Here is a 25,360-nt window from a genome sequence, read left to right as displayed (position 1 = left end):
ATATCCTAAACGCCTTGGCTCTCTAACTCGCGTATTAGAGTACCATGTTGGTAAAGCCCAGTGACCGGTAATGAATACTCACTGCAGGTTCTTTTTGTCCGCATTCAGTGGAGCGAACTTGAGCGAGAGCGTTCATGTGTAGAGAGCTAGCGAGTCGCACAACCAGTCAGTGTTGTATAAATATTCATTTCGTAACTGAACTAAGCGATCTGGAATGTAGAGAACGCATATGGGGGCTTGTTTGTCCTAAACGGGTCGCTTCACCTCCGTAATTACTGTGAAGAGACCATGATGCCACTTCAATGCTCTGAGAACTTTTGTTTTTGTTTGCAAAACAGATCAGTGGTTGCCGCGCGTTGAAAGGTCTTTTTAGCTAATTGTAGTCGATAGGGAACAAAATTAAATATCAGAGTGCTATTGTAGGCTTTCACCAGAAAATTAGCGAAAGTTAATTAGTTTAATCAATTGCAAAAGCCATAGAAATCCGATATTGCTTCATAAAGTCTTATTAATAAAAAAATTTTCACGTATGTCTGTTAAAGGATTAACATGTAGATGTGTAGGAGGAGTAAATGCTTGTGGAATGTCTTAAAAGGCGAGACAAATTCGCGTTGTAACAGGCTGAATTTGTATTCACCATGCAAAAATTGAAAGCAGAACGCATAGGAAGCATGTGATCACAATGTTGACATCTTCATGGGTCAGAAAAAAAAAGCACGTTAGAAGTTTTCATGTAAGAAATCGCTCGAGAAAAATACAAAGTCAATAATGTCAGATATTATCATATAAAACGTTAGGTTCAATTTCATATTAACTTGTTGTTTGAATTCGAATATGAAATACTTGAAAAAATTAAAACTATATTCCTCGGTGATAAGTTTTCTTTATTGTCATAACCTCAGACTTTGTACCGCAGATATTTAGAGCGGTCAATGAAGTAGATGAGCACTGTAAACAGGCTGAAATGCTACTTAAGCGGCGTTTTCCCTGAGCAAAGCAAATTCTTTCCTCATACCGCGTTAACAAAACTGCCCACTGACCCATATAGTTATACCCCTTGACAAGGCACCGAGTTAAATATTTGGGAAACAATCTTTGAAATATCTTGCGTTGTTTAGCTACTTTTGTTTTCCAATGGGCTCAATGATTTTTGCGCGTGATCGACCAAGCGGGAGGCTATTGAACCGACTAAAAACCAATAAATATTTTACAATGAGCAAAATTAACCCAAAACAAAAACATGTTGTGCGGCAAATATTAAATTAGCAAGTTTTGTGCTGTCGGTAAAGCTTGAATAGCAGAAAGGAAAAGAGGGGTTTCCTCGGAACCTTTTGTACTTCGCACATTGATTGTCACAGGCCAATAATTATGTCAATTAACTTGGCAAAGCGACCCATTGAAAGGCCAATCAAACATCAATTTTTCCATTGCGAGGCGTCACGATTGGCTGGTTGCTTTTCTTGCCTAATTGATACTTTGGTGTTAATAGGGCGTGTCTGACGTCACCTCTAACCACGTGATTGGTTCAAGACGACACCGTATACCGCAATACGATGCAGAGCGAAAATCGTCCGCTCTCTCACTCTGGCTTGGCAGGCCGTGATCAAGGATGAAGATGGCGAAAGATCTCGAGTACTGCGACGAAGAAGATATACTTGCTGATGAAATTAACGAGGAACGGGATCCTAATTTTGTGGAGGAAAGATTTCGCGTAGATCGCCGTAAACTGGAGCAAATGCTTCAAGGTCAGGCTCTTCTGAAATCAGAGGAACTTGCGATTTCTATTTACTCTGGATTGTATTTTGCTTTGATAATCAGCTGAATTTTATGTTGCTGTTTATAATTTTTAGCTGCCGTGGAGGGATGTGGGCAAACAGGCGAGGAGTTCTTTCAGAAGGTTAGAGAAGGTCAAATTATCATTTATAATTCTCCACATAGTTACAGCTGGGAAATGAAATTGTTTTGCGGTGGTATGTTTCGTAGATTATGGAGGAAACAGCGACAACCATAACATGGCCCTCTAAACTCAAGATCGGAGCAAAATCCAAGAAAGGTGAGTCAGTGAACAACTTGTGAGTTTATTAAGGGTGGCTTGATGCGTTTTACTTTCCACTGGCCCTGAAAAAAATCAATCTCAGTGAGAAGACAAGAGCAGTGTTCTTGGTTGACAGGGTACTGTATTAATTTAGTACGGGTCAGATACTCAAAACTATTGTGGACTGAAGTGGAGACTGAGTTTGTTTTGATTCGTTTGACTGGCTGGCCCGCTGTTCCACTGCGAACATTTAACAACGAGAATTTCGACCGTGGGAAATTAAACGAAACGATTCATTTACTTTTATTAGTTCCTTTAGTTTCGGGAAGAGCCTTGTTTTGCTGTTAATGATACCAGCAACAGCTTTTGTGTTGCTTAGAATAATTTTCTTTTGTGGTTAATTTCCATTGTCTCGTGCTTTTCTTTCCAACGATAAGCAGCGCGATTGTATCTGTGTTTATTCTTAGAACTATTCCTTCAGGCAATCTATGAGTTTGACGATGCGAGACGAAAATCGCGTTTGTCCTCTCCATCCTCGTCGTTTTGACCCTTGCATTTCCGAACGAAAAAATAATTTCTCGTGAGCCTTTTTGGAAACGGGATTTTTTGTTTCATAGAAACAAACTGTTTAATACGGCGGGGAGAGACTATACTCCACTGGTTCTATTTCTACCTCGATCTGTTTTGCAGTTAGTTTTCCATAGATACCGCTATTAACTCGACGTCGTAATATTATTTGGTTGTGTTCCAGCATTGTTTCATTCCCAACCTATTTTACTATTGTACTCGGCTTTAACTGATAGAGAGTTTACAAGTCTCATGATGTTTTCGCTCAAATATGTTCTTTCCAATATCTTATCCTCGCCCAAGCGCAGTATCAATCTGTGGGCCGGTCGTGGCACGCTCTGGAAAATTTTGTTTGGCAATCGTCAAGTGTTGTTCGATTTTGTTTAGGAAGAACAAGTCGCCAGTGTTTACTTGGAGTAATGTATGTTTGCCTTTATTCGAAGGAATTGAGCTACTACAGGCAGTAAAAATCTTATTTTCACTACAATCAATTAGCTCACGGATGTCGAAAGTGAATTATTCGTTTCAATTTGTTAGTAAATGGAGTCATTCATGCATGTTTTTTCCAACTGGGAATATTTCACGGCGACGACACGCTTGCTGGAGCGAGTCACGCACGCTAAGTGACCTTATGCCCCTCGTTTAATCAAGCCTTTGTTGCTTACATTTCCCAGCACGAACGTAATAACCATCAGTGTCTCGACGATATGGGATGGCAAATAAAATTACTCGATAACTATATAGCAATCTTTTCTATCGCGTGCTTTGATGTCGTGTGCCGAGATGTTCACATAACCGTAATTGATGTCAAATTAGTCGGAAATGAAAGCACGAGTTCGAAATTCGGTTCGTTGCCGATTCTTCAGTAAGATGGCGTCGCGCGGTATATTTGATAATGTTCTCTATGTATTTATGAACTTTGGAAGTAAACAATAGGGTTTATTTGCTTCGTTTGACGTTATTTCAAAGCGTAGAGCCGAAGTAGAAGTCTCTCGGCACGTGTCAAAGGTGTTAATTTGATGTTCGACGGGAGTTTTGAACTACCTTACTTTTAAATATTTTTGTTGGGTTTAAACCCGTGCAAATTGATATCAACAAACAATGGCTTTGCTGCGATGCATTTTATGGAATGCTAGTGTAATCGATGGTCATAATTGTGTTGTAAACATGCGTCGACTGAGACACCAGTTATGTGGCTGAATAAAATCTCATCATACTTGAGGAACATTAAAACATACCGGTGATCTTTACGCTCAGCAACTAAGGAAGTATCCACCAAAATGCAGTAATTAAGTTGTGAGTTAAGATGATTATTTTTCTTAGTGAAACACAACTGATCGTACATTTTTGAGCAAGTTAATTGTTATCTGTGTGGGACATGAGCTATAAACATAAATAATCTCGGAGTGTATCAACCTTGAAGGTAAATAATTCTCAGATTATGGTTCTGTGTTTGTAGTTTACTTCATTATATAGTGTTAAATTGTGGCAAAGTGTAAGTGAAGAGAAGACGGCTGTAGGAGGATGGTGGGCAAAGTCCCTTTTCAGATTAAACTTGACCTGACCCAACCTCAAGTGTATTTTTTCTCAAAAACAGCTCAGTGCAGAAAGCAGAACAAATTGAAACATAATAGTTGTTATTTTTACACTCTGCTATCTACTCTCATCATAGAGCTTGCATAGATTAAGAGTTTAGGATGTCTCTGATCAGTCAGCCTTTTCACCGCATTGGGGACAAAGAACAAAATTAAATAAATTATCCTTCAATTATATACCGAAAAACAAACTACGACACATGAAAGTCAACAGTGTTTAAATGTTTGGTTCAGAGTGGTTGAGTTAAGATGTATGTGCATGTAAATGCCTGAAAGTGTAAATAAATGACCAATGTTTAGTTCTTTAGGAATTCACACACATATGTCTAGCTCTACTGTCCTTTCACTGGCACTTGTCACTTGTTTGTCATGTCATTCAAATCAACAAACTTAGTACATGAGCATGATTCATGCCAGTACAAACCAACCTAAGTTTCTCTTGCTCCCCTGAAACTTGTCCTGTGGTTGGTTGAAAACTCTTAGGTGTCCTTGGTTTATGTGCTTCAGGACTGAAGCCAGGAAAAATTAAGAATGAGGCATTTATTTATGTCCCTGAAAGAATTATGACTGAGGTAATGTGCATGGTTAAATTCTCTTCTTAGGTATTTAGGGTGTTTATGATGACTCTAAACAATAACAACAACAACAACAACAATGACTGAGGCAAGTGCCTTGATTGGTTTTCCTGTTACTAGCTATGGCCCTGTGCATGGGCTGCTAGGCTGCGATGCAACTTTTTGGTGGTTCACTTGCTTTGCGTAACCTGTTTGAATTTAAAGTTGAAGATGTCGTTACTTTTTGAAAAATACTATTTGCAACATCCTCAATAATTATTGGTCATGGTTCGGAACACATTCAAAATGATAAGTGGACCTTGTACCCATGGCTTACCCCTTTCACAATGAGAGGCTGCAAAAATACTCCAATCACTCTAATATGGATGCAAGGGGCAGAACAAAGTGGCCATGTTAGAGAGGGGTCTGTGTTAGAAAGATCACACTTATAATGTCATTGCAAAGGCTCCATTGACGGCACTTGCATGAAGTGTTTTTCCAGTCAAAACCTACTCAAGCATGTCCTTGAGGTGCATCTAAATTGTATAATAGCCATTCAGTGGTCATAGTCACACTATTGCATGTTATTCTACAAGACATCAGCTGTGGAGCTTGGTCTTCAAAGGACTAGAAATCCCACTGATAAGTGGTGATAACTAATGTTACTTTTAGTTGCTGTTCATCTACATTATAGAACAAATAGTAAACTGCATTGAATACAAAATTATCACTGGTTTATCAGTGATAAAGAGGTTATGCTTAAGTGAAAATTCACTGGGGGGTCGACATTTAGTTGCCAGTGTCTGTATTAGAGAGCCTCTGCATAACAAAAGATTTTTATGGAAATTGTATGCCAAAAAATTGGGCATTTTGCTGGGACCAAGGGTACTGCTGGTCTGTATAAATAAGCATCTGTATAAGGAGGGGTTCGATTTGCTAGTCATACCCCTCTTACCAGTTTAATATAATACAGCAATGGAATCAACACATATTCATCTTTGCAGTGCATGGTAAATCGAATCAGGCATTTCATGTTAAAATCCATTTTTTTCAAACGGAGTCCTGCTGATTCTCAGAATGAAGGAATATGTATACAACTTACACAATTTTTAGCATCATTAGTAGCAATATCGTTCAGCAGGGGTTTTAAGTTTTATATCTAAGTTTCCAATTAATATAATTAATATTTTTTTCTTTTTTTTGTGAGAAATTTGCAAATTTTAGTACACTTTTAATTACAAAGCAATTGTGTTAATTGTGTTAATTTTTTTCCTTTTTATCTTTGTTTTGCATCTTGATATTTAACAATGTACTCTTCGAACATCGTTCATGAAATAGTAATTGTTTTTGTTTATAATGTTGTGTCTTGTAGACAAGATGGTGTCATGATTTTGTTATATACATTTTTTATATCTTTTTGCTTTATAGTTTTATTCTTATTACTTTTTTGATATCATAATCAGATATTTGATAAATAAATTGTAACACTGGAGTTGTCAGTTTGCAAAGTATCGATTTTTGCAGGGACAAACTATAGTACGGCCTCATAGGTATAATTTGTGCTAAGTGAATTAAAACTAATGCAATATGATAACATAGCTGGAACTGTTCTTCATGTAAACTGACCCTTTTCATTGAAAATGAAGCCATATCCTTTTCATTTGTTTGCATTGGCAAAGAGAAAGTTTTATGTGGAGTAATGATAACAGTTCCTCAAAGACCATCTGCTCTGTGAAACTCTATTAAATTATATGAAGTCTTGGGAATATGCCAACTCAATTTTCTTGTGGTATCCTTATTTACTTTGAAACTTAAACTGTTTTTCTTAAGTAGATATATTTTACTGTACTTTTTTCTTGTTACTATTGTTTGTCTCAATAGTGTGATAGTTTGTGTCAAAGATCTGTGCTTTGGGGAGAAACACAGTTTTACAGGTCTATATAAAGGAGCGCTAGTTTTCAATTCTCACTGTTTGATTGAAATTAAGCCTTGGTATTCATTGTGCTTGTTCATTGCATTTTTCTTGCATAACAATTCTCACAGAGAAGCAGAAGTGTTTACAAACAGGCTCTATAGTTCTTGTATAATATTTAAAACCCAAAAAAGTTGTCTTTGAGTTAAAGAAAAAGAGGTGTTTTACGATAACTGCTGAAATTTTCGCGTACTCATTGGCTAATTTTTATTGTCAATAAGTTGACAGACACATGAATTTATGATTTATGCGATGTGTCAACAAGCAAGAGTGGACAATTTGACAATTTGTTATCATGTAAAACAAATTGTTATTGACAATGAGCTACAGCTATCGCCTCGTGGATCCACAGTTACTTTGACAGTGTTATGATGAAATTCATGATCAATAACAAAACAGACGCATGAAAAACTGACATCAATTTGTTAAATTGATGGTGATTGAAAAATATGAAAAAAACAGGCAACACAAAAGAAGGAACAGCAATTACTACAATTAGAGCAGTTTTCATTGGAGTGTTGAAAGTAATTAGACAATTACTTTGGTTTTGGTTTTGGTTTAACTACGGTTTGAGATTGGCTGAGTAGTCTGATTGGTGAGTAATTAATTTAATCATTCTGCAATTATTTATAATTAATATACTGCAATTTTATCGCCTGTTATTCAGATCCACATATTAAGGTAGAAGGCCTGCCTGATTCTGTACGACTAGCAAAAGAGAAAGTCATGGCAGTCTTGGATACAAAGGTATACTAGAGATTAAAATAGTATTCTTAGAAAAGCTTTTTGAATCATTGTCAACTCTGTAAGGCCTCAGGTGCATTACACTGTATTTCTGTGCACAGTTGAGCCGCATGTTTGTTGACCATTCCTTGATTTTGATGTCTCCTTTATAGTCGAGCAGGGTGACACTTAAAATGGATGTATCTCATACTGACCATTCACATATTATTGGCAAAGGAGGAGGGAACATCAGGCGAGGTATATATATTTCCATAATATTGATATTAATACACAATATATGATTTCTTAAATTTGGGTCATCATGTACAGCAATAGCGTAATAATGTACCTGCCATTAATTCTCACACCTTAGTGTGAGTCTTTCACCTGTGGGTCTCAAAATTTGATCTCATGCCAGTGCATCCCTGCAGGTTAATTTATTACACCCAGCTGAAAATATGCTTTTAAGAAATACATAAACTGGGACTGATGCAAAAAAGAAAAACCCTTTAATGTAAATTATGGTATGCCTCTCCAAATTCTCTGATTTTCATGGGAAAAGTTACTTTTGACAATGTTATGATTGATAAAACACATCCTGGTACTGCGACTAAAAAATCTTCAAAATGTTTTCTGAAATCGTTGGAACATCCTCAGACATTTTTGGACCTCTTCACTTATGCTGGGTCTTTTCTCAACATTCCTGGCACAACTGCTACTCCAAAAAATTAGGGTAGCTCTAAACTGTTGATAACTATAATTTGGCAGGGAAAATGGTTTGTTATTGTGCAAGAACCAGTTTAAGAAGTAACCTGCTAAGTCCCCTGGATGGAACCATTCACCACAGCTACAGATCTACCCCAGTATGGTACATGTAGTTCTCTATTTTCTTAATAATATTGTTAATAATTTTGTGCAGTTATGCAGGATACTGGATGCCATATTCACTTTCCTGATTCAAACAGAGGAACAACAAATGAAAAGAGCAATCAAGTAGGGTATTGTTATCGCTAATACATACTTACATAATGATTTATTATTTCAAGTTTTAGAGGTAACTTAATTAATATGTGTGCTTATAAGTTCATCAATGCAGGGAGTTTTTAAATGCCTTTTTATCAATCAGCACGGTTTGCATTTTTAAGAGGGTACTCAGAGATGCCAACCTAACTTTAACTTTAATTACTTATTAAATTACTTATAAGAATTGAAATCTGAGAGTTAACTGCTTTTACCTCTTCTCTAGCCTAAAAATGTTCTGCTGATCCAACCATGTAATCATGTCATATATCCCACAAATTTCCCAGATTTGGCTAACTTAAGAGTAAAAGTAGGCTTAATTTATTCATGACTCACAAAGGATTAAAAAGAAAATCTGGTTTAATTATGTAATTATTATAGTTATAAATGTAGTGTAACTCTTATGTTGAGTTGCTCTCAAATTCCTTTGTTTAAATCCAGATTAAGTGTATGTGTGAATGGGACCTAAGACATGTCATGAGAACATTCCTCTGACAGTTCTGAGCAAAACTCATAGCATCTAAATTGGCCAAGTTTGTCAGTGTTGAAATGTTCTAAGCATGCCTCTACTTGCAGGTTTCAATTGCTGGTCAACCCTTAGATGTGGAAAGTGCACGACAACAGATCAGGGTAATTGCTCAGATGCATTGTTATGTGATATTTGATAAAATTGGTAGTAACTATGGGCAGTTTTTACAGGTAAGTGGTACAGAAATTTATTGGAAAATTTCTGAAAAATGTAAGAATTGTTGAATTTTAAAATATTGGAAATTCTGAGAGTTACATTGCACACCATGAAGGTTCTGGCCAGAATTTGAGGAAAATTTGGGTATGTTGCGAGATTGTCCTCTTATGTAGTAAATTGCAGAAAATGCAGTTCCATTGTGCCACTGGAAATTTTTAGGTGAAATGACAAAATGGCTCTATGTTTAGCCTAAATAGTACTTTGGGTAGCCTTTAAATAGCACTTAGGTTAGCCTAATTATCATTGACTCAACAGTGGTTAGCTCTCATTCATTGAAAAGGTTGACCCTCTTAGACGCCTGTATCCCACTGCATGCATTGCCATTTTGTCATTTTGCCATTTCGTGTTTTTAACATGCCCCAAATTTTTGGTGAGATGTTAAGGGCCCTATGTCCCTAATACACCACTTATTTTTTTCATATCAGGATTTGCTGCCCTTGGTTCTGACATTTGAATTACCACTGAGTGGAAGACTACCAACAGATGCCAGTTCACCAACTATCCAGCATATAGCTCAAACTTGCAATGTCACCATTACTTTTAAACAGGTCAGTGAATTCATTGTGGCTTAATTAAGTTTCATGTTTAATATGATGAACATATTTAGTTCGTATGGTGTGATCGTCTGGGTGAGGGTAGTTCTGAAAAGAACTGTTGTTGGCGACTGACGTTTCGACAACCTGGGCGGAAGTCATCTTCAGAGTCAAGTGAATCGAAACCCACCAATGACTGATGACAAACTTTACATGAGTCTTTCAGCCAATACCATCATGGCTAAACTGACCAATCACATTCAATGGGCCAGACTTATAACATCATCGACTGACAAACTCTATTCACTTGACTCTGAAGATGACTTCCGCTCAAGTTGTTGGAACGTCAGTCACCAACAACAGTTCTTTTCAGAACTACCCTCACCTGAACGATCAAACTATACAAACTACTGATACTCCTGGGTTCAAACCATTTACTATAATAAACATATTTAATTTGCCATGTCAATTTAAAATATAAACCCATAACCTATAACCCTTGTGCGATAAAGGTTAATTTGCTTCGTTGCATCTATATTTCAATGAAAACATTTTATTAGGTAAAAAAATAATATAACAAAAAAAAGACACATTGATCTCGTAGCTTAGAAATTTTAGTGAAAGACAAACTTGTGTCTGTCCAGTGGAGTAACATGGTAAGGTGCTATAGTTTCAAGCCTCACCATGTGTTCATCAGATGTCCTTGGCAAAGGAAGTTGATTTTTTCAGTGGTCATCTCCACCAGGATGTACATAAATTTATGTTTGAGAGTAGTGAGATGTTTGGAAACTTGCAAAAAAAAAAAAAGAAAAAAAAAACTCAGCGTGTAGACTACTGTCTCGTCCACAATCAGTAGTAATGTCAGAAATTAAAGTCATATGCTGTTTTATAGTAACTGACTAGATGCATACTTTTACTCTGCATGGCCTAAATGTTTCAAATTTCTCTCAACAGAGACCAAGAGCTGGTAGTCAAACAGCAATAATTAGGGGATCTCAGCAGTATATTGCTGGTATAAAGGTTGGTGCCCTGTGATTTGATTCCACTTATTTGACCTCATTTGCTCATAAGTGAATAGACAAAAGGCACAGCTCAAGTTTTCAAATGCTCTTTCTGGTAAGATTAGATCGAGTGGATCATCCATTGCTATTGATCTATTCAAACCAACTGACAGATTTTAAGGAAATGTCATTGATAATCCATCAAATTATATTCATGTAATAAATTTATAATACTGGCATCAGTATTTAAATGTTTTGTTTGGACAAATAAGTTGCAAATTTGTGTTTGAGAGTGGTGAAATGTTGACTAGTTGAGTAGTTGCCAATTCTTTGTGATGATAAACAATTATTACTCAATTGGTGACTTTCAAATAACCTTTACAATCTCAGTTTAGGTGAACAACTACATGTAGGTGCCCTATTTGACCAAAGAAAAAAAAAGATCAATTTTTATTCCTCTTTTACCTTTTTTCTCCAGGATGCCATTGCCCAATTGGTGGCACATTTGACAGCAAAAATTGCTGTAAGTACCATGATAAAATAATCAACAGTAACATTGGTTAGAAGCATATACCTGCCAACTCTCACATCTGGAGGCTTAAAACTTCAATTTAACACCTAGTCACCCTAGGGACAAATTTTAAATACCTAGCTGACACGTTGATCTATTACAGCCTTAACAGAGACCTTTTCAAAAATATGTAAACTTAGACCACTGAAAGGAAAGAAAAGATCATGTACATAACAGTGTACTTCGCCCAATTCTCCAATAATTGGGGAAACCACTGTCAACGGTGTTATTTTGGGCAAAACACATGTTGGGACTGGGACCTGGAAATTTTAAAAATGTCTGCAGAAAACTTTTGAACACCATGTGAAATCTTTGGTTGTCTTTGGAAATCCTGTTACTTCAAGATAGCGAGCTGATGCCTCAGTTTCTTGGAAAACATTAGCAGGTGTAGTAACAGGTGGAATAACTTTAATTTGTACTTAAGTACATTTGTTAATTGCAGCATTTGACGTCTATGAAATGTTTGTGGTTCAGAAAGGAAAGGTTCTTAGAGTCACTGCCATTCATCATTTTCGAACTTAATTGCTTCAGTTTACTGTTAACTATACCATTATTTGTGTTTGTTCAGACTTCAGTTCCAGTGAACATGCAGATAGACATTGCACCTCAGCATCACTTATTTATAATAGGAAGAAATGGAATAAACATCAAACAAATCATGCAGAGGACTGGAGCAAAGTGAGTTAATTAACAGATAAGACTTTGCCACCCGGGGGGGGGGGGGAGGGGGTGGGTACTTTGGGAATTTCTGGGTGGGGATGTGCAGCTGGGACCCTGGAACCCTTAGCCTATACCAGAGCTAGTTAAGCTGAATTTTGCTACCCTATACTAGAGTAAACTCCCCAAATCCCCCCATCTATCGACACTGTTGAGGCTGATTTGCGTAAATTGAAACTTGCCGATTTGACTTTTTTATATTTGTGAGTGGCAATTCCTGGTTTCCTTAGTCTAGATAAAATCTTCAACCAACTAGTCAGTTTTGTGAAAATTATACCCTATTCTAGACCCAAACGCTCTGATTTATGTACCCTATCCTAGAGTAAACTGCTTGAAAACCATACCCTTCACAGTGGCACATACCTATATAGCCCATATATGGCAGTGCCCCCCCCCCCCCCCCCGCAGCCTATTTTGGCGTAATTCATTACTGAATGAATGTATGTCTAATCTACCACGCAAAACAAAGTTTGCTTCCCTAAATAAATGATTGTTTATTTTACATGTAGCAGTCAAACTTGTAATTTATAATGCAGATGCTTTCTGTAATTATAAGCACGTCACTCCACTGTATTTCTACCCTGAGGTCTTAAGAGTGTTTGCCAGTAGGTTTGAATATGATAAGGCTGGAGAGAAAATGTTGCATAACGTACTTCTCAGCTCAAAAGGTCTTAGCTACATGTATGTATGTCAAAAAACCTACAGTACTAATCCAGAGTTGTCACTGCTAATAAGACAAATCTAGATAGAAGTAGATTGGCTGTAAAGGGTCAGGGCATAATCAGAGACTATTTCTGAGAAGAATAGTAACAACTGTGCACTGAAGTAGCACCACCAATAGACACGTTGGTCTGCTGTTTTGTTCAGATCTGTTATGATTTGCTATGTTGGCAAAGTACTTCAGTCTGCAGCTTTACTCTTACTCTGTAAAAAATCTGATTGAAATGTATGTCGATTTATTCCCTTATTTCCAATCATATGATCACTTAATCTACCCATCTTTTGATAACTTAAACTTCCAATAACTCAAACCTATCTCAAGTGCCTGGGAAGGTTCTCGGAGTTATTGGAAGCCAGCTTCATTTAATGAAAACGAAACTTTAAAATCATGTAGGTAGAAACGTATAATGTCATTATTGTTGCAGTTTGGGTGAGAGTTTTTCTTTCTTTCTCAGCATTTCTTTTCCTGATCCAAATGGAACACAAAGAAAAGGCACAGTATTTATTACTGGAACAGTGGACTCTGTTATTCATGCAAGAGCTCAGCTTATTGTAAGAAAAAGATTACCTTATTCTTGACTAATAATGTATACCAAAAATTTACATTAATAATATCAATGCTCTTCCTATGAATTTTCAGTGGAACCAATCAATATGACTTCCATTGGGCCATAAAATTGTGGTTCTTAAAATAACAAAATGACTGACTACATATATATATAAGTATTTTTGTCAGGCCCCCAAAAGGGCCAAAATAACGAGGTGGTTCACCATTGTAGAACTTTTAATTTGATGGTCATAAGACCGGGTTCCTCTGTACTTTATATTTGTATTTTATTCATAGGTGGGAATTCAATTTAATTACCTTTTCTCCATTTTTGGGAAATGCATATGCATATTTTTTCAGTTCGCTGGACTTGTAAGTGGCCCTATCAGTGGTAAATCACTGGGTTGATAGATTGCAAGGTTGTCTTTTTTGTATCTTTCAGCACTCATTTGCTTTCATCAGGGTTACAAAACTTGCCATGCTTTTTTTTATTTCAAAAAAGGTTTAAAACTCTGATCTTCTGACAGTGATGTAGATAAATCCATCGCAAGGTATAGTCCCAGAGCTATGCCGAGAATGCGGATGTGGTGTATTATGTATTTGACGTTCAGGTTGACATTTATGACGGCAGTTATGGTGACAATGAAAAAAGGCATTCTTGTCTTCTCACATTCAAAAGGATTTTTTTCATCTGAATGTATCCCTCCTGCTTAGGTTCAAGTTGATTTTTTTCATTGTTTATTCTTTCATAGAATTGCCTTCCCCTGGTATTAATGTTTGACCTACGAGAGGAAGATGGAGATGCTGATATACGTAAGATTTATGCTGACAGACACAGTAGCTTTTTCTTTAAGTTACTATCGCTCTTAATTAAACAATGCTCTGTCTATAACTGGTACTGTTACTACTTATATTTCTTTTTATATTTATATCTATATATATTTTTTTCTCTTTCTACCTCTTCTTTTCCTTATTTTTCCTACAACCGATTTAAAGCGTAATAATTCTTGTAACTACTCAGCTCGTTTAGTTTTTACTATTTTGAGTAGTTTTTTTGCTTATTAAGTTTGATGTATTCTTTTGCTAAATGATATTCTATGTATTATGCAAAATAAAATGGTTGTTGTTGTTGTTGTTTCCCTATTTTTTTGCAATAAACATCTGCCGTCTGGCTTTGTTGAGTGCAGGAATAATTTTATGTCAAAATGTCAAAGTAGCAATAAAATCTTTTTTTATTTTGTATACCTGTCAACATTTTTAAAGAAATTTACCTATATGTTTTCTTATTCTCTTAGTTGCAGCAAAGTTAAGCAAAATAATGGAAGCGTATGATGTGTTTGTCAGTGTAAAACCAAAACCCAAGCAACCCAGTAAGGTATGTTTTCAAAGATTTTTTAAAGTAACATGTGTTTGCATGTAATAACTCAGCTACGTGAAATAAATTAGCAACACTTAAATGATCAACTCGTTAAAGTAATCACATATCTTGCTTGAATAGGTAATATTTTCATTTATGTTCTCGAGTTAATTTTATCTTATATGTATTTTAATTTAAGTATTTATTAAATCAAGTGGTATGATGTGGTCGTTATTTTGCAAATTTTCTTTTCAGTCAGTGATTGTGAAGAGTGCAGAGAAAAATGTTCAAAGCATGTACCTTGCAAGGCTTGAGATACTTGGGCTGGATGGAAATGAAAATCTTGCTGTGTCATCAACATTTTCAACATCAAGCTTGGTTAATCATCGTATCCCATCACCTGACAATCTCACAAGAAATTACTTTAGCATGCTCAACCTGAGCTCATCTCCACCTGGCTACATCCACAGTCACATGAATGGACACACCAGTCCTGTTTTAAGTCCAGTGGATCCAACCTCTAACACATGGTTTACAACAACTATGTCCCCAACATCACCTACCATCTCAAACATGATTGGTGGCCTTGTGACATCACCAATGCACCCACTTATAAACTGTTCAACAACTTATCCAACAAATCCACCCCCTCCCCCTGGATTAGGCCCCCCTGTGACAGTGGCATCTATCGCAAATAATGTTCCAAGTGGTTATCTTATAAATTATTCAGGATCTACACCTGGCTCAGATGGATATATCACCAGCATGAGTACAGGTAAACATATCTGTCAATGTAGACAACTGAGCTACTTAAGAAAAATGGGTTGTAATCGATAATAGCTCTAGGATACTTTAGGATAGGATAGGATAGCAATATGCTTAGGCATACGGCTAGTTTACAGATATCCCACCACCAAAATTAACATAACTAACTACCGTATAATCATGATATTAAAAGCTATAACATATTCATACAATAAAAATTGAAATTTTCATCAATATACTATGATGCAGTAAACTAAATATTTAAAATGTTAAACTTCGAACCTTGCTGACAAAATCCTAGACTTTCTAAAAGTCCTTTTCAATGATTTTTTACGTCCCTCGCGCTCGCCCTCGCCCTCGCGATTTCGTCGCTCGAATATTACGCTCGTCGCTCGAGATAAGTAAGTCAAGGTTTAAGAAAAGGTCGACTTGTGGCAAGTCTAACAAAATCCTTGGTTCCAGCTAAGTTGCGTATATAGTTCTATTGCACTTTTTATTTGACTTTTTTGGAAATTAATAGTTATTGACAACTTATCGACACTCAATTTAAAACCACCTTCAGGGGTGAAATGGAAGCATCAATCAAGTATAGCTCTCTTACTCACTGTGACAAAATTTGATTTCACTAGGTCCAGCACAAAGCCATATTGGTAAATCTCAAAGTCAGTTTAGTCAAAGAACTGGTAGCCCTCATGGTCAGAGAACGCCAAGCCCTATTGGAACCATAAGTCAAGGTCCTGACAAGCAACAAAGAACTTGTAGTCCTGTTGACAGACAGAGTTTAAGTGGAAGTCCCATTAGGCGTAGCTCGTCAGGAAGTTTGAGCCCCAGGAGTCCGACATGTGAGAGCCCAATGACAGTTGAAGATGATGGTATGTTTTTACTGAAGTCACTCAAGCAGATTATGTATAACAAATAAAGCTCTTTATCTAAACTTTTGGTTCTGAAGAGCTTCATTTTATATTCTACACTGGCTTTTAATTTATTAGTGATAAAACGTTGTTGAGCCTATGGCCGCCGTCTAAGTTCTTTGATCTAAATTCTCGATTATTTCTTACGTACCAGTCTGTAGAACGTAACTGGACTTCCCAAGTTTGAAATCTTCATACACTGAAATAAAAAAAATTACATAGCGAAGAATGGGTATAAATAAAGCATTCAGCGTAACTAAATTAGGAAACATACATTACACGGCACCCAAATCGCGAAAAAGTTGTTTGTTGAAGTCCACCTCCGACATCTTTGCCTTGTAAAGCTTTCCTTGTGTTGACTCTACTGAGCACCATCAATAAAAACTTACTCGTTTTTCTCACTTTGTTAAGACTGAACGAAGCTCTCTCAAGATGCAAATAGAAGGAAGATCGAGAACGCTCACCGCAACCTTTCACAGTGGGGTAAAATTCAAATCATTTGACAAGGCTTAAGGCGGCAAAAATCTGCACACGATGGGAGAAGCGCGCTTTCGGCGTTTTCCCGCCGAAATTAAGGTGCTGATTGGTCCGCTTCTGCAAGCCTGAGCCGGGCGGCGGGCGGCCGGACCACTGAATCCCTAGTTTATTTAGAAAGATTTGATGCAGAAAAACGTGTTTAAAAATAGATTCTTACCTTTGTGTCGATTTGTTCCTTCACAGCAAATCACCACAGTATGGCCAGCGGAAATGACCTAACTGACTCTATCGTAAGTAACGATGACTTACTGAACACTGCAGTACTATACGCGAAATACTGAGAACTAAAATACACACCTCAACTCATTCACTACCATTACGTAGAATATATGACCACTGCACTGTGTTCACGGAATACTGGCGAGAAACAAGATGCAAACTAGAAAACAAAATGCAAAACCTTCAGCTTACTTACAAACTAAAACTGTAGAGTATAAAGAGACCACTGTCGTAGTCGGCATTGAATTTGTGTCTGTAACATGGAAGAAAAGCTGAAAATAAAACTTGAAAATATAACGTTGACGTTGAAATCATCAGAGAGACAAAAGACGATTTTTTATATTTATGCAGACAAACAGGCTCTATTTTATAAACGAAGTGAACTAATTTTTAACTGACAGATGGAAAGTAAGACGGACAGTTAAACACAGCACAGAGACTTTACCAAACTGACGCAGACAGATGCTTGTGAGAACCCTCAGCACAGACCGCAACAAATACAGTCATCTTGAAACGAACTCTGAGTGCACACCCAGTTAAACACTCATAAGGTCACTGACACAGTGCTAACTTACAAGACAGCCTGGCCGATGGTGCCAGAACCGGTCAACAGACAGTCCCGACCCACCAACAGACAGTCTTGACAAAAGCATATCTTTTATGTGAAGGTATGTTGTTATCTGAGACAGACAGACCGCATTTTTATTTCAACACGGAATTTCTTCAATTGCGGTGAATTGGTGTCCGAGAAAGCCGAGAAGGCAGATAGACTAACAGACAGACAGACAGACAGACAGACAGAAGAACAAAACGTATACCAGATAAACCTAAAACTGAAAACATTTCGACATCGGCAGCTCAAATTGTGCATGCCCTTATGGATATCGCGGCCGATGTAACATCTAGTTTAAAATTTAAGCTTAATGATCTCACGTCTTTTTCCAGCCATATCATGACGCTAAGACACATGGTAGCAGCGGCGGAAACTTAAACCCTGTCGGTATGTAGTCATGCGTTATATTTTTATTATTTCCTAATGTTTATGTTGATTCAAACCCGGCGAACTGTGGTTGTTATCACAAAAACCTTCTTTTCGGAAATCTGAAGCGTCAAAATAAAGCGATGAGAGGAATCTTGGGTAGAGATAGGCCGGCATAGTGAAAACTGATGACTATAAGTCATTCAATGATAGCTTGCAAGAGTCTGCAAGGAGCAAGCTCTTTTAAGGGCGGGGGTGGTACGCACCCTTAAACAGCGCTTGCTTTGAGAAAACGAGTGTAAAAAGGGTATGAAGAATGATTGGTGTAGACATTTTCGTTTAAATTCGTCAGTTTTGAAATAAACAGCATTCGAAAGTATTAAGGCTTGCATAAACGAACCCTGAGAAGTTCTCTGACCAAAATATGCAATTAGAGAAAGGTGTTTTGTTTTAGGGAACCAAAACAGCCGCATTCATTCCCTGAATTCGTCTCTTATCGGGGAGTAAGGAAGACCGGACTCGAGAGAGGGCAAAAATCGAGTGGCGAGTCATCTTGTTACACGAAACTTTCGCGACAACTCTATTTTGGAAAATCTAGATTTTGCGACACGTACATGTAATTTTCGCGAATTTACGAATTTGTTTAGTATTTCCTTTGTTCAAAGCATTAAGTGAAAATCTGATTTTTCACCTCCCGTGGTTACCATAGGTTATAGGCGTTCTTGTTGTGAATTCTCATTGATTACCTTATGTACGCTCTTTACTTAGATCCGTCATGTCATTTTCCTGTTGTTTTAGGTTCGTCCGCGAGTCATGGTTCTAAAAGACAGACAGTTCAAATATTGTCCGGTACAAAGAATGTGAATTTTCGGTAGGTATCCTATTTATTTGTAATAGTCTTCTTTTCCCCTCAAAGCTTCTGATTATGTCTTTGTGAACTGAAAAGATCTGACTCGGTCTTTCGTGCTCTTTTAATTTGTTAGTGCAAGTACCTCAAGTTTGAACTCGGACCCGAGTGAATCTGATGACAGCCTGAGTTCATCTTTTATGCTGTAAGTTGTTCAGTTCTTTACATGTAACCTATTTTCATTGATGTGATTACACCTACGCTACATAAATTAGCACTTTTCTTCTCTAGAGACCTTCGTAATACCCATGAGTTTGAGCGTAATATATATATACGCCCTCCACACTTATGATTGTCCTGTTAGGCGTTCATGCCCTGGGAGTTCTGTTCATAGTTCCCTTTTTTTCCCCCACCGACCTCCCCTTGGCGACGGAAACCTCCATCCTGCTGCACTTCTTCCCATGCGCGGAAATTATCTCCGCGTGTGCCATAGAGGTGCAGCATGACAATGAAAATTCTTCTACAATTAAATGGTGATCGGAAACTCGAGTGTCAGTTTTACCTTTGATTAAATAAATTTGCTTATTTGTTTTTCAGCTTACAGAGGATTCCACCGAATGCTCCAACTCAACCAGTAAGTTTTCTTACCACACGGGGATAAACTCAGTCCCAGGGTCTTTCTTCCTCTTTTGTCCCAGCGTGTCAACAGGCACTCTGGGAACAAGGTTGATGTTTATGATTTGCCTTAGCTGTTCATTTCGTTGTGCTTTTTCAATTTCGCCGCTCTTACGCTCCGTTTTTGTTTAATCAACAGGCGGATAAATACCATAATATGAAGTCCATGGCGACGATAGGTAAAGTTTTGATTGGATAATATGGCTATATTAAAAAACAAAACCTGTCGGCCACTATTAGTGTATTTTCCTGCGTTTCAGAGATATTTTGAGAACAAAATCAAAACTTTCTCACTTTTATGGCTCAGGAGAGCAAAAACAGGAGTTTCATCATTCACAAAAATTGTGATGCATACTTCATAAAGAGCACTGTTTTGGCAAAATAAAGATAGCAACCCCTAGACGATGCGGTTTATTCTCAATAACTATGGACTCAACTTCTTTATCACTAGCCATGCAAAAGAAGGTTGTCGTTAACGAAGTGAGAACACCAACGAACACATGGAGTGGTCTTGGATTCTCGAAATCAATGCCAGAATCAGCAATTAAAGAATTGGTGAGTACAGTAAGAGTGTCAAGTTTTTTTGATTTGATTTCATGTGCAGGTATTGTTTTCTCTTGTTTCACTAAGGTGCGCGAGCAACGATCTTTGCAATTTGAATTTAAAATTTTACGAATAGAGGTAACATTCCTTCGATAGCTCAGTTGGTAGAGCGGAGGACTGTAGAGGGAGAAGTGTAATCCTTAGGTCGCTGGTTCGAATCCGCCTCGAAGGAGTTTTCCTTTCTTTTTCCTTTACTACGACCTTATATAATAAGCTGAAATATATAATTTTTCTCTGGCGCGATTGGTGTAAGCACTTATTATGGACGTTTAGGGTGTCGCCAAGTCGAAAATCAATTTATATTTTACCAGCGAAATTCGCTATTGTCTAGATCTGTTCAGTGCGCGAATGGCTCTAAAAACGCGCTGAAGCTAAGTATGCAATGACTGCGTTCGATTCCAAAATGGAAATACGAAAACTTAGCCGTCGTCGTTCGCGTTCCTCAAACTACGCAGAACGTGGTCATTTCGCGTTCTTGTTTTGCAGAGGACGGCAAAGAAATGTACAAAGATCTATAAGGCACGTGCACAGCCATTCTTTGCTCATTGAACCTCTTGTTTGGTGGCGTTCTCGTTGCAGTCGTCGTCGTGGTTTACTTGGGCTCGCTGGCTGAGTATTAAGTACTACTACTTAGACTACTTGTTTATTATTTTATTGTTTGTATTTTTCAGCTGGATTTCAGGGCCCATAACAAAGGGAATTTGTTACCCTACAATGGATCCTTTGATGGCAGGTTTGAGGTGCGTTTATATTACATCAGCCATAAATTAATATTTTACCATTAAGTCTCGCTACGGCTTGAGAAGAACTATGTGTGGACTAGGCGTTTCGGTGAAGTTTTTGCAACTCGTTTAAAAGGGAGGGGAGATCAATGGGGGATGAATTTAAATAAAAGGGTGAAATGTTTTCATATATGGTTGCATTTTCTTTTAGTCTGCCAATCCGTCGTCGCTATTTAGCTCAGGTCCTAGAGAATCTCGGAGCAGGAGTGGCTTTGAGGTGCGTATGGTTGTGTCACGCTTTCCTGTATTTTGTCGTGAAGTATGCATTACTCGTGTGGTGTGTTGCGTTAGGACTGCCTTGCGTTACTGTCTACCGCGGTGTTTTACTGTTTCAAATTCTCTTCCAGTCTTCACTCAGACCGGAACGCGTTGAAGAGGAAGAATTACCGGGTGAGTAAGGAAAATATTCAGTTTTATAAAACTATCATTTTTGTTCTCTGTTGGTCCTGATGAAACCTTGAAACTGCGACACCTTAATTTTGCGCATTTCTAACGGGCCAACGTGAAGTTGTTTGCCTATTGGTCAAAGTGAATTGTAATAGACTGGGCGACACTATTCAATCATAGCGCGCTACTTCCAACCCCCACCCCTCCCCCCTCTCACACCTATCCTGTGTGACGGTCGCCACCTTCAGTGTTGTAAGGAGAGTTCTTGTGGTGGCTATTTTTACCGTCACCAATTTGGTAGTTTCGATAGCAGTGTTTGAAGTTCTTGTCTCAAACCTCAACACGTGACTACTGGGAAGAGCGGTTTATTAAGAGCTTACATGTGCATGTTTATACATTATGTGCAAGGTTTTAGTCCTAATTCCTGTTTTGTGTTTGTTTGTATTCCGTAGCTGAAAGTATCAGTGCCGGAGCAATTGGTTCCAGAAGAAATAGTTGTTCAGCGACATCTCCTTGCTCAGGTATGAGTTACTTCTGCCATTCCTGTGTTGGAATGATTTCTCCCGGTGCTTCTCTCGTCACGTGTGCAGCTTTGTGTGATAATTTAAGGGAAAAAAGCGAGCGATTCCGCTGACTTCGTAGGGATTCAGAATCACCACATTGCGAAAAACACTCAGCTAGTGTGTGCGTCTGGGAAGATTGTTGCTTGAAGCCTTTTTGCTAAAATAATAGGATTCGTATTTCTAATCACCGTGGTAGTTCAATTTAATACGCGAAATATAGAGAATTTAGGGGCGGCATAACTCAGATACAAGTTAAGGTGCCATCATCAGAATTCCACTCCTAAGATGTTTGTCACATGAACGTAGTTTAATGGTCTTAGCTCCCTAGAGTTATGCTCAATAGTATTGAGGGCATCTGGACTAGAAGGTCTCAGTTTTGACTCCTAGCTGTAGAGAACTCCAATTCTCTTCTTTATGGTTAACTCTAAGAGTTACTTACTGTAGTCGAGTGTTCGATTGTCGATGAAGTTTTGTTTTTATTTTATTTTAGATCTTCGGGATCTGTTTGAAAAAGTTGGCCTTGGAAAGTATTTGAGTATCTTCCAAGAGCAAGAGGTAAGGCATACAAAGGCAAAGTTCTCAGCAATTGGTTGTAAACATTTTATGTTTTAACGTGTGTACAATGCCACAACATACTGTTCCTTGTAAGGCAGCGTCCACTCTACGCCGGAGAATTTGAAAACGCAGCTATATTTCAACTATTTGGTTTACCGTCCACACTAATCCGTCACGAAAACGGAGTTTTTAGAAAACGCTCTTCAAACCGGAGGGAATTGGAAACGTCGAACTTTTCGTTTTAATGTGGTTGGAAAACATTTTGAAACGCCCGAGTTTTCCTCAACCACCGGTTATTGTTGCGTTTTCAAATTCCTCCGGCGTAGTGCAGGCGGAAAACATCTGATGCGTTTTCAGAGTGCCGAAACCTCAACAAACGATCGCGGTATATTAGTAACTGCGGTGGCCCCATAGCCTTGGTTTACCGTCCACACTAATCCGTCACGAAAACGGAGTTTTTAGAAAACGCTCTTCAAACCGGAGGGAATTGGAAACGTCGAACTTTTCGTTTTAATGTGGTTGGAAAACATTTTGAAACGCCCGAGTTTTCCTCAACCACCGGTTATTGTTGCGTTTTCAAATTCCTCCGGCGTAGTGCAGGCGGAAAACATCTGATGCGTTTTCAGAGTGCCGAAACCTCAACAAACGATCGCGGTATATTAGTAACTGCGGTGGCCCCATAGCCTTAATAGGGACCTTGCGGTCATTAAAAAGTGTGTTTATACTTAACTTTGGAATTTTGCATTTACGTAGATCTTTCAGTTTGTTGGTATTAAAACTATGCTTCGAATGCGTTCAGTTCCAAATAAAAATACGAAAAATTAGCCGTAGTGGGTTCCGTTGTAAAAAAAACTTGGTCATTTCACGTTGTTGATTTGGAGAGGACGGCAAAGAAATGGACCAAGAATTATAACGCACGTGCACAGCCTTTGTTTGCTCATTAATCTTTTGTTAGATCACTTTCTCGTTAGCTTTGCCGTCGTGTTTAGCGTAAGGTCGTTATTAGTGCGCTCGTCCCAGCCCCAGATCGAGTGGTCCGGCAAGCCCTGGCCGGGGCCTTTGCGTTGTGTTCTTTGGCAAGACACTTTACTCTCACGGTGCCTTTTTCCGCTCAGATATAGAAATGAGTACCGGCGAATTTAATTCTGGGAGTAACCCTGCGATGGACTAGTATCCCATCCAGCGGGTGTAGAAATACTTCTAGTCGCTTCATGCTACAGAAACCGGGATAAGCTCCGGCCTGATGGGCCACTTGGCTCGTATGCAGACTTAACCTGCCTACATACCTTTAGTATAAATCTACTAGTCGTTCAAACTTAACCTAAATCAGTCCTCTTCAAAGCCACAATCGCACGCTGCTAGGCTAGTCACTATATTTACATCAGAATAGATAGTGAGTAGCGTAGCCAATAAGAGAACGAGCAAACCTTCTTTGAAACAATTCAATTGTTTCCGAACTGTTTATTGAATTAAACAACCGCGAGAGCCCCGGACAGCGACGGAGTGACAGTCTGTGCTTAAACAACCTTTTTCACTTTTCAAGGTTGACTTGCCAACTTTCATGACTCTGACCGAGGAAGATCTCAAGGAACTGGGTATCAGCGCGTTTGGCGCCAGGAAGAAAATGCTTCTAACGATCCAAGGTGAGTCGTGTTCAATAGTCGTTTGGTCATCTTCCTCCCGGGTGGGGCATAAGGCGTCAACGGTTTGTTTCCAACGGGACCGATCCTTTGCAGCATGCTCTGCCTCACCCCATTCAAGCCCGTCTCTTTTAGCTCGGCCATCACAGTACGTCTCCAAGTTGTTCTGGGCCGCCCTTGCTTCCTTCTTCTAGGTGGTGTCCATCTGAAGGCAGTCCTGGGGATGCGGTCTTGGTCCATTCTAAGGACATGCCCAAGCCATCGGATCAGGGGGTGTTCAATATTGAACGTTTGACGGATAAATGCAGTCTAAGAGTCTAGCATAAAGTGCGATATTTCGACGATCTGTTTTAGCATGGATGCATGTTGGGTGGTTGAGGAGGCAGCGGTTCAGAGATGTTGTAACATAGGTGACAAGACACTGCTACGTAAAAAAAGAAGAGGGCAGCTTAAACACTTTGCTTAATACTAATGTAGCAAGGGACAGTACTCGAGGTAAACAAAAATGCTGCTTGTATACGTAGGATCTGTAAAAGATCTGATCAGCAAACAATAGAAATAGAATAACACTGAAACAAGGCTGATTACTACGTAGAAAACCTAACGCGACAAGAACATGACAGAATTCAAACTGACAGCCAAGAATTGCAACAGTGGAGAGCTGTTTCGACCTGGTTGGGTCTCGTCAGCGCGGTGTAGCAACAAAAAATAGAGCAATCAGCTTGAGGGCTTATTGTCTACTGTATCCACGTGGTAATGATCTTAGATAAAGCTCAGATCCAAATGTTGGCGGATTGAAACCGAAAGGTAGAACCATAGAAACATTTAGGTTGATAACAAGGAATTTTCAGTAAGTTTTAGGTATGATCTTCCGGGTAACACGTACATTTCCTTTCGCAGATTTAAAGAAGAACCCAAACCTTGAAACAAACCAACCGAGCCCAGTCCACTCAGAGCGCCTCGAATCGTCACGAAGCCTTTTTTCAGACAACAACTTCAATCCTCTCCCGTTTTGCAGACGTCATCCTATTGGCATCGCAAGCAAAAGTGGAAAGTGGTGACCTTTTTAAAGCCTTACTAAATTAACTTATGCAGGTTATAAATAAGAGTTAGTTCTTAATCCTATTGGCTTACGTTGTTGGAGTAGTTTTTTCCTTGACTTTCTGCGGGTGTTATTTCTGACATTTGAAAAAACAAAAACAAAAGCAAGAACAAAAACAAACAAACAAACAAACAAAAA

At 38.3% G+C, this 25,360-nt stretch overlaps 1 protein-coding gene and 1 non-coding gene across 3 annotated transcripts; both read left to right on the top strand.

Moving 5' to 3' along the window:
* Positions 1-1,179: 1,179 nt before the first annotated feature.
* On the top strand, positions 1,180-25,360 carry LOC145500676 (protein bicaudal C homolog 1-B-like). Of its 2 annotated transcripts, XM_081480202.1 has the most exons (30): positions 1,467-1,745; positions 1,851-1,897; positions 1,984-2,053; positions 7,391-7,470; positions 7,620-7,704; positions 8,366-8,439; positions 9,043-9,096; positions 9,637-9,759; positions 10,699-10,764; positions 11,224-11,268; positions 11,885-11,994; positions 13,209-13,305; positions 14,053-14,113; positions 14,596-14,675; positions 14,913-15,432; positions 16,052-16,294; positions 17,054-17,100; positions 18,035-18,089; positions 18,867-18,939; positions 19,052-19,120; positions 19,513-19,549; positions 19,730-19,769; positions 20,042-20,145; positions 20,865-20,933; positions 21,127-21,192; positions 21,323-21,365; positions 21,815-21,883; positions 22,416-22,480; positions 24,024-24,123; positions 25,021-25,360. In XM_081480202.1, exons 1-30 carry the CDS (start codon positions 1,610-1,612, stop codon positions 25,179-25,181), a joined length of 2,889 nt encoding a protein of 962 aa, XP_081336328.1. In that variant the 5' UTR covers positions 1,467-1,609; the 3' UTR covers positions 25,182-25,360. The 2 variants fall into 2 exon arrangements, with proteins under 2 accessions (XP_081336327.1, XP_081336328.1); XM_081480201.1 differs by lacking the exon at positions 25,021-25,360 and having other exon boundaries at positions 1,180-1,745; positions 24,024-25,014.
* On the top strand, positions 20,280-20,365 carry Trnay-gua (transfer RNA tyrosine (anticodon GUA)). Its single transcript is given in 2 exon segments — positions 20,280-20,316; positions 20,330-20,365. It is a non-coding gene; the product is annotated as a tRNA-Tyr (tRNA).

Source organism: Orbicella franksi, chromosome 10, assembly GCF_964199315.1.
Source record: "Orbicella franksi chromosome 10, jaOrbFran1.1, whole genome shotgun sequence".
Lineage (NCBI taxonomy): Eukaryota > Metazoa > Cnidaria > Anthozoa > Scleractinia > Merulinidae > Orbicella > Orbicella franksi.
Note: the sequence above shows the minus strand (reverse complement) of the source record. Positions and strands in the feature narration are given on the sequence as shown.

Bases quoted from the DNA above. Each gene is read 5' to 3' on its own strand.
- LOC145500676 (XM_081480201.1), top strand. From the start codon at position 1,610: ATGAAGATGGCGAAAGATCTCGAGTACTGCGACGAAGAAGATATACTT. The intron at 7,471-7,619 runs GTATACTAGAGA...TCTCCTTTATAG, and splicing joins TGGCAGTCTTGGATACAAAG to TCGAGCAGGGTGACACTTAA. The intron at 15,433-16,051 runs GTAAACATATCT...TGATTTCACTAG, and splicing joins TATCACCAGCATGAGTACAG to GTCCAGCACAAAGCCATATT.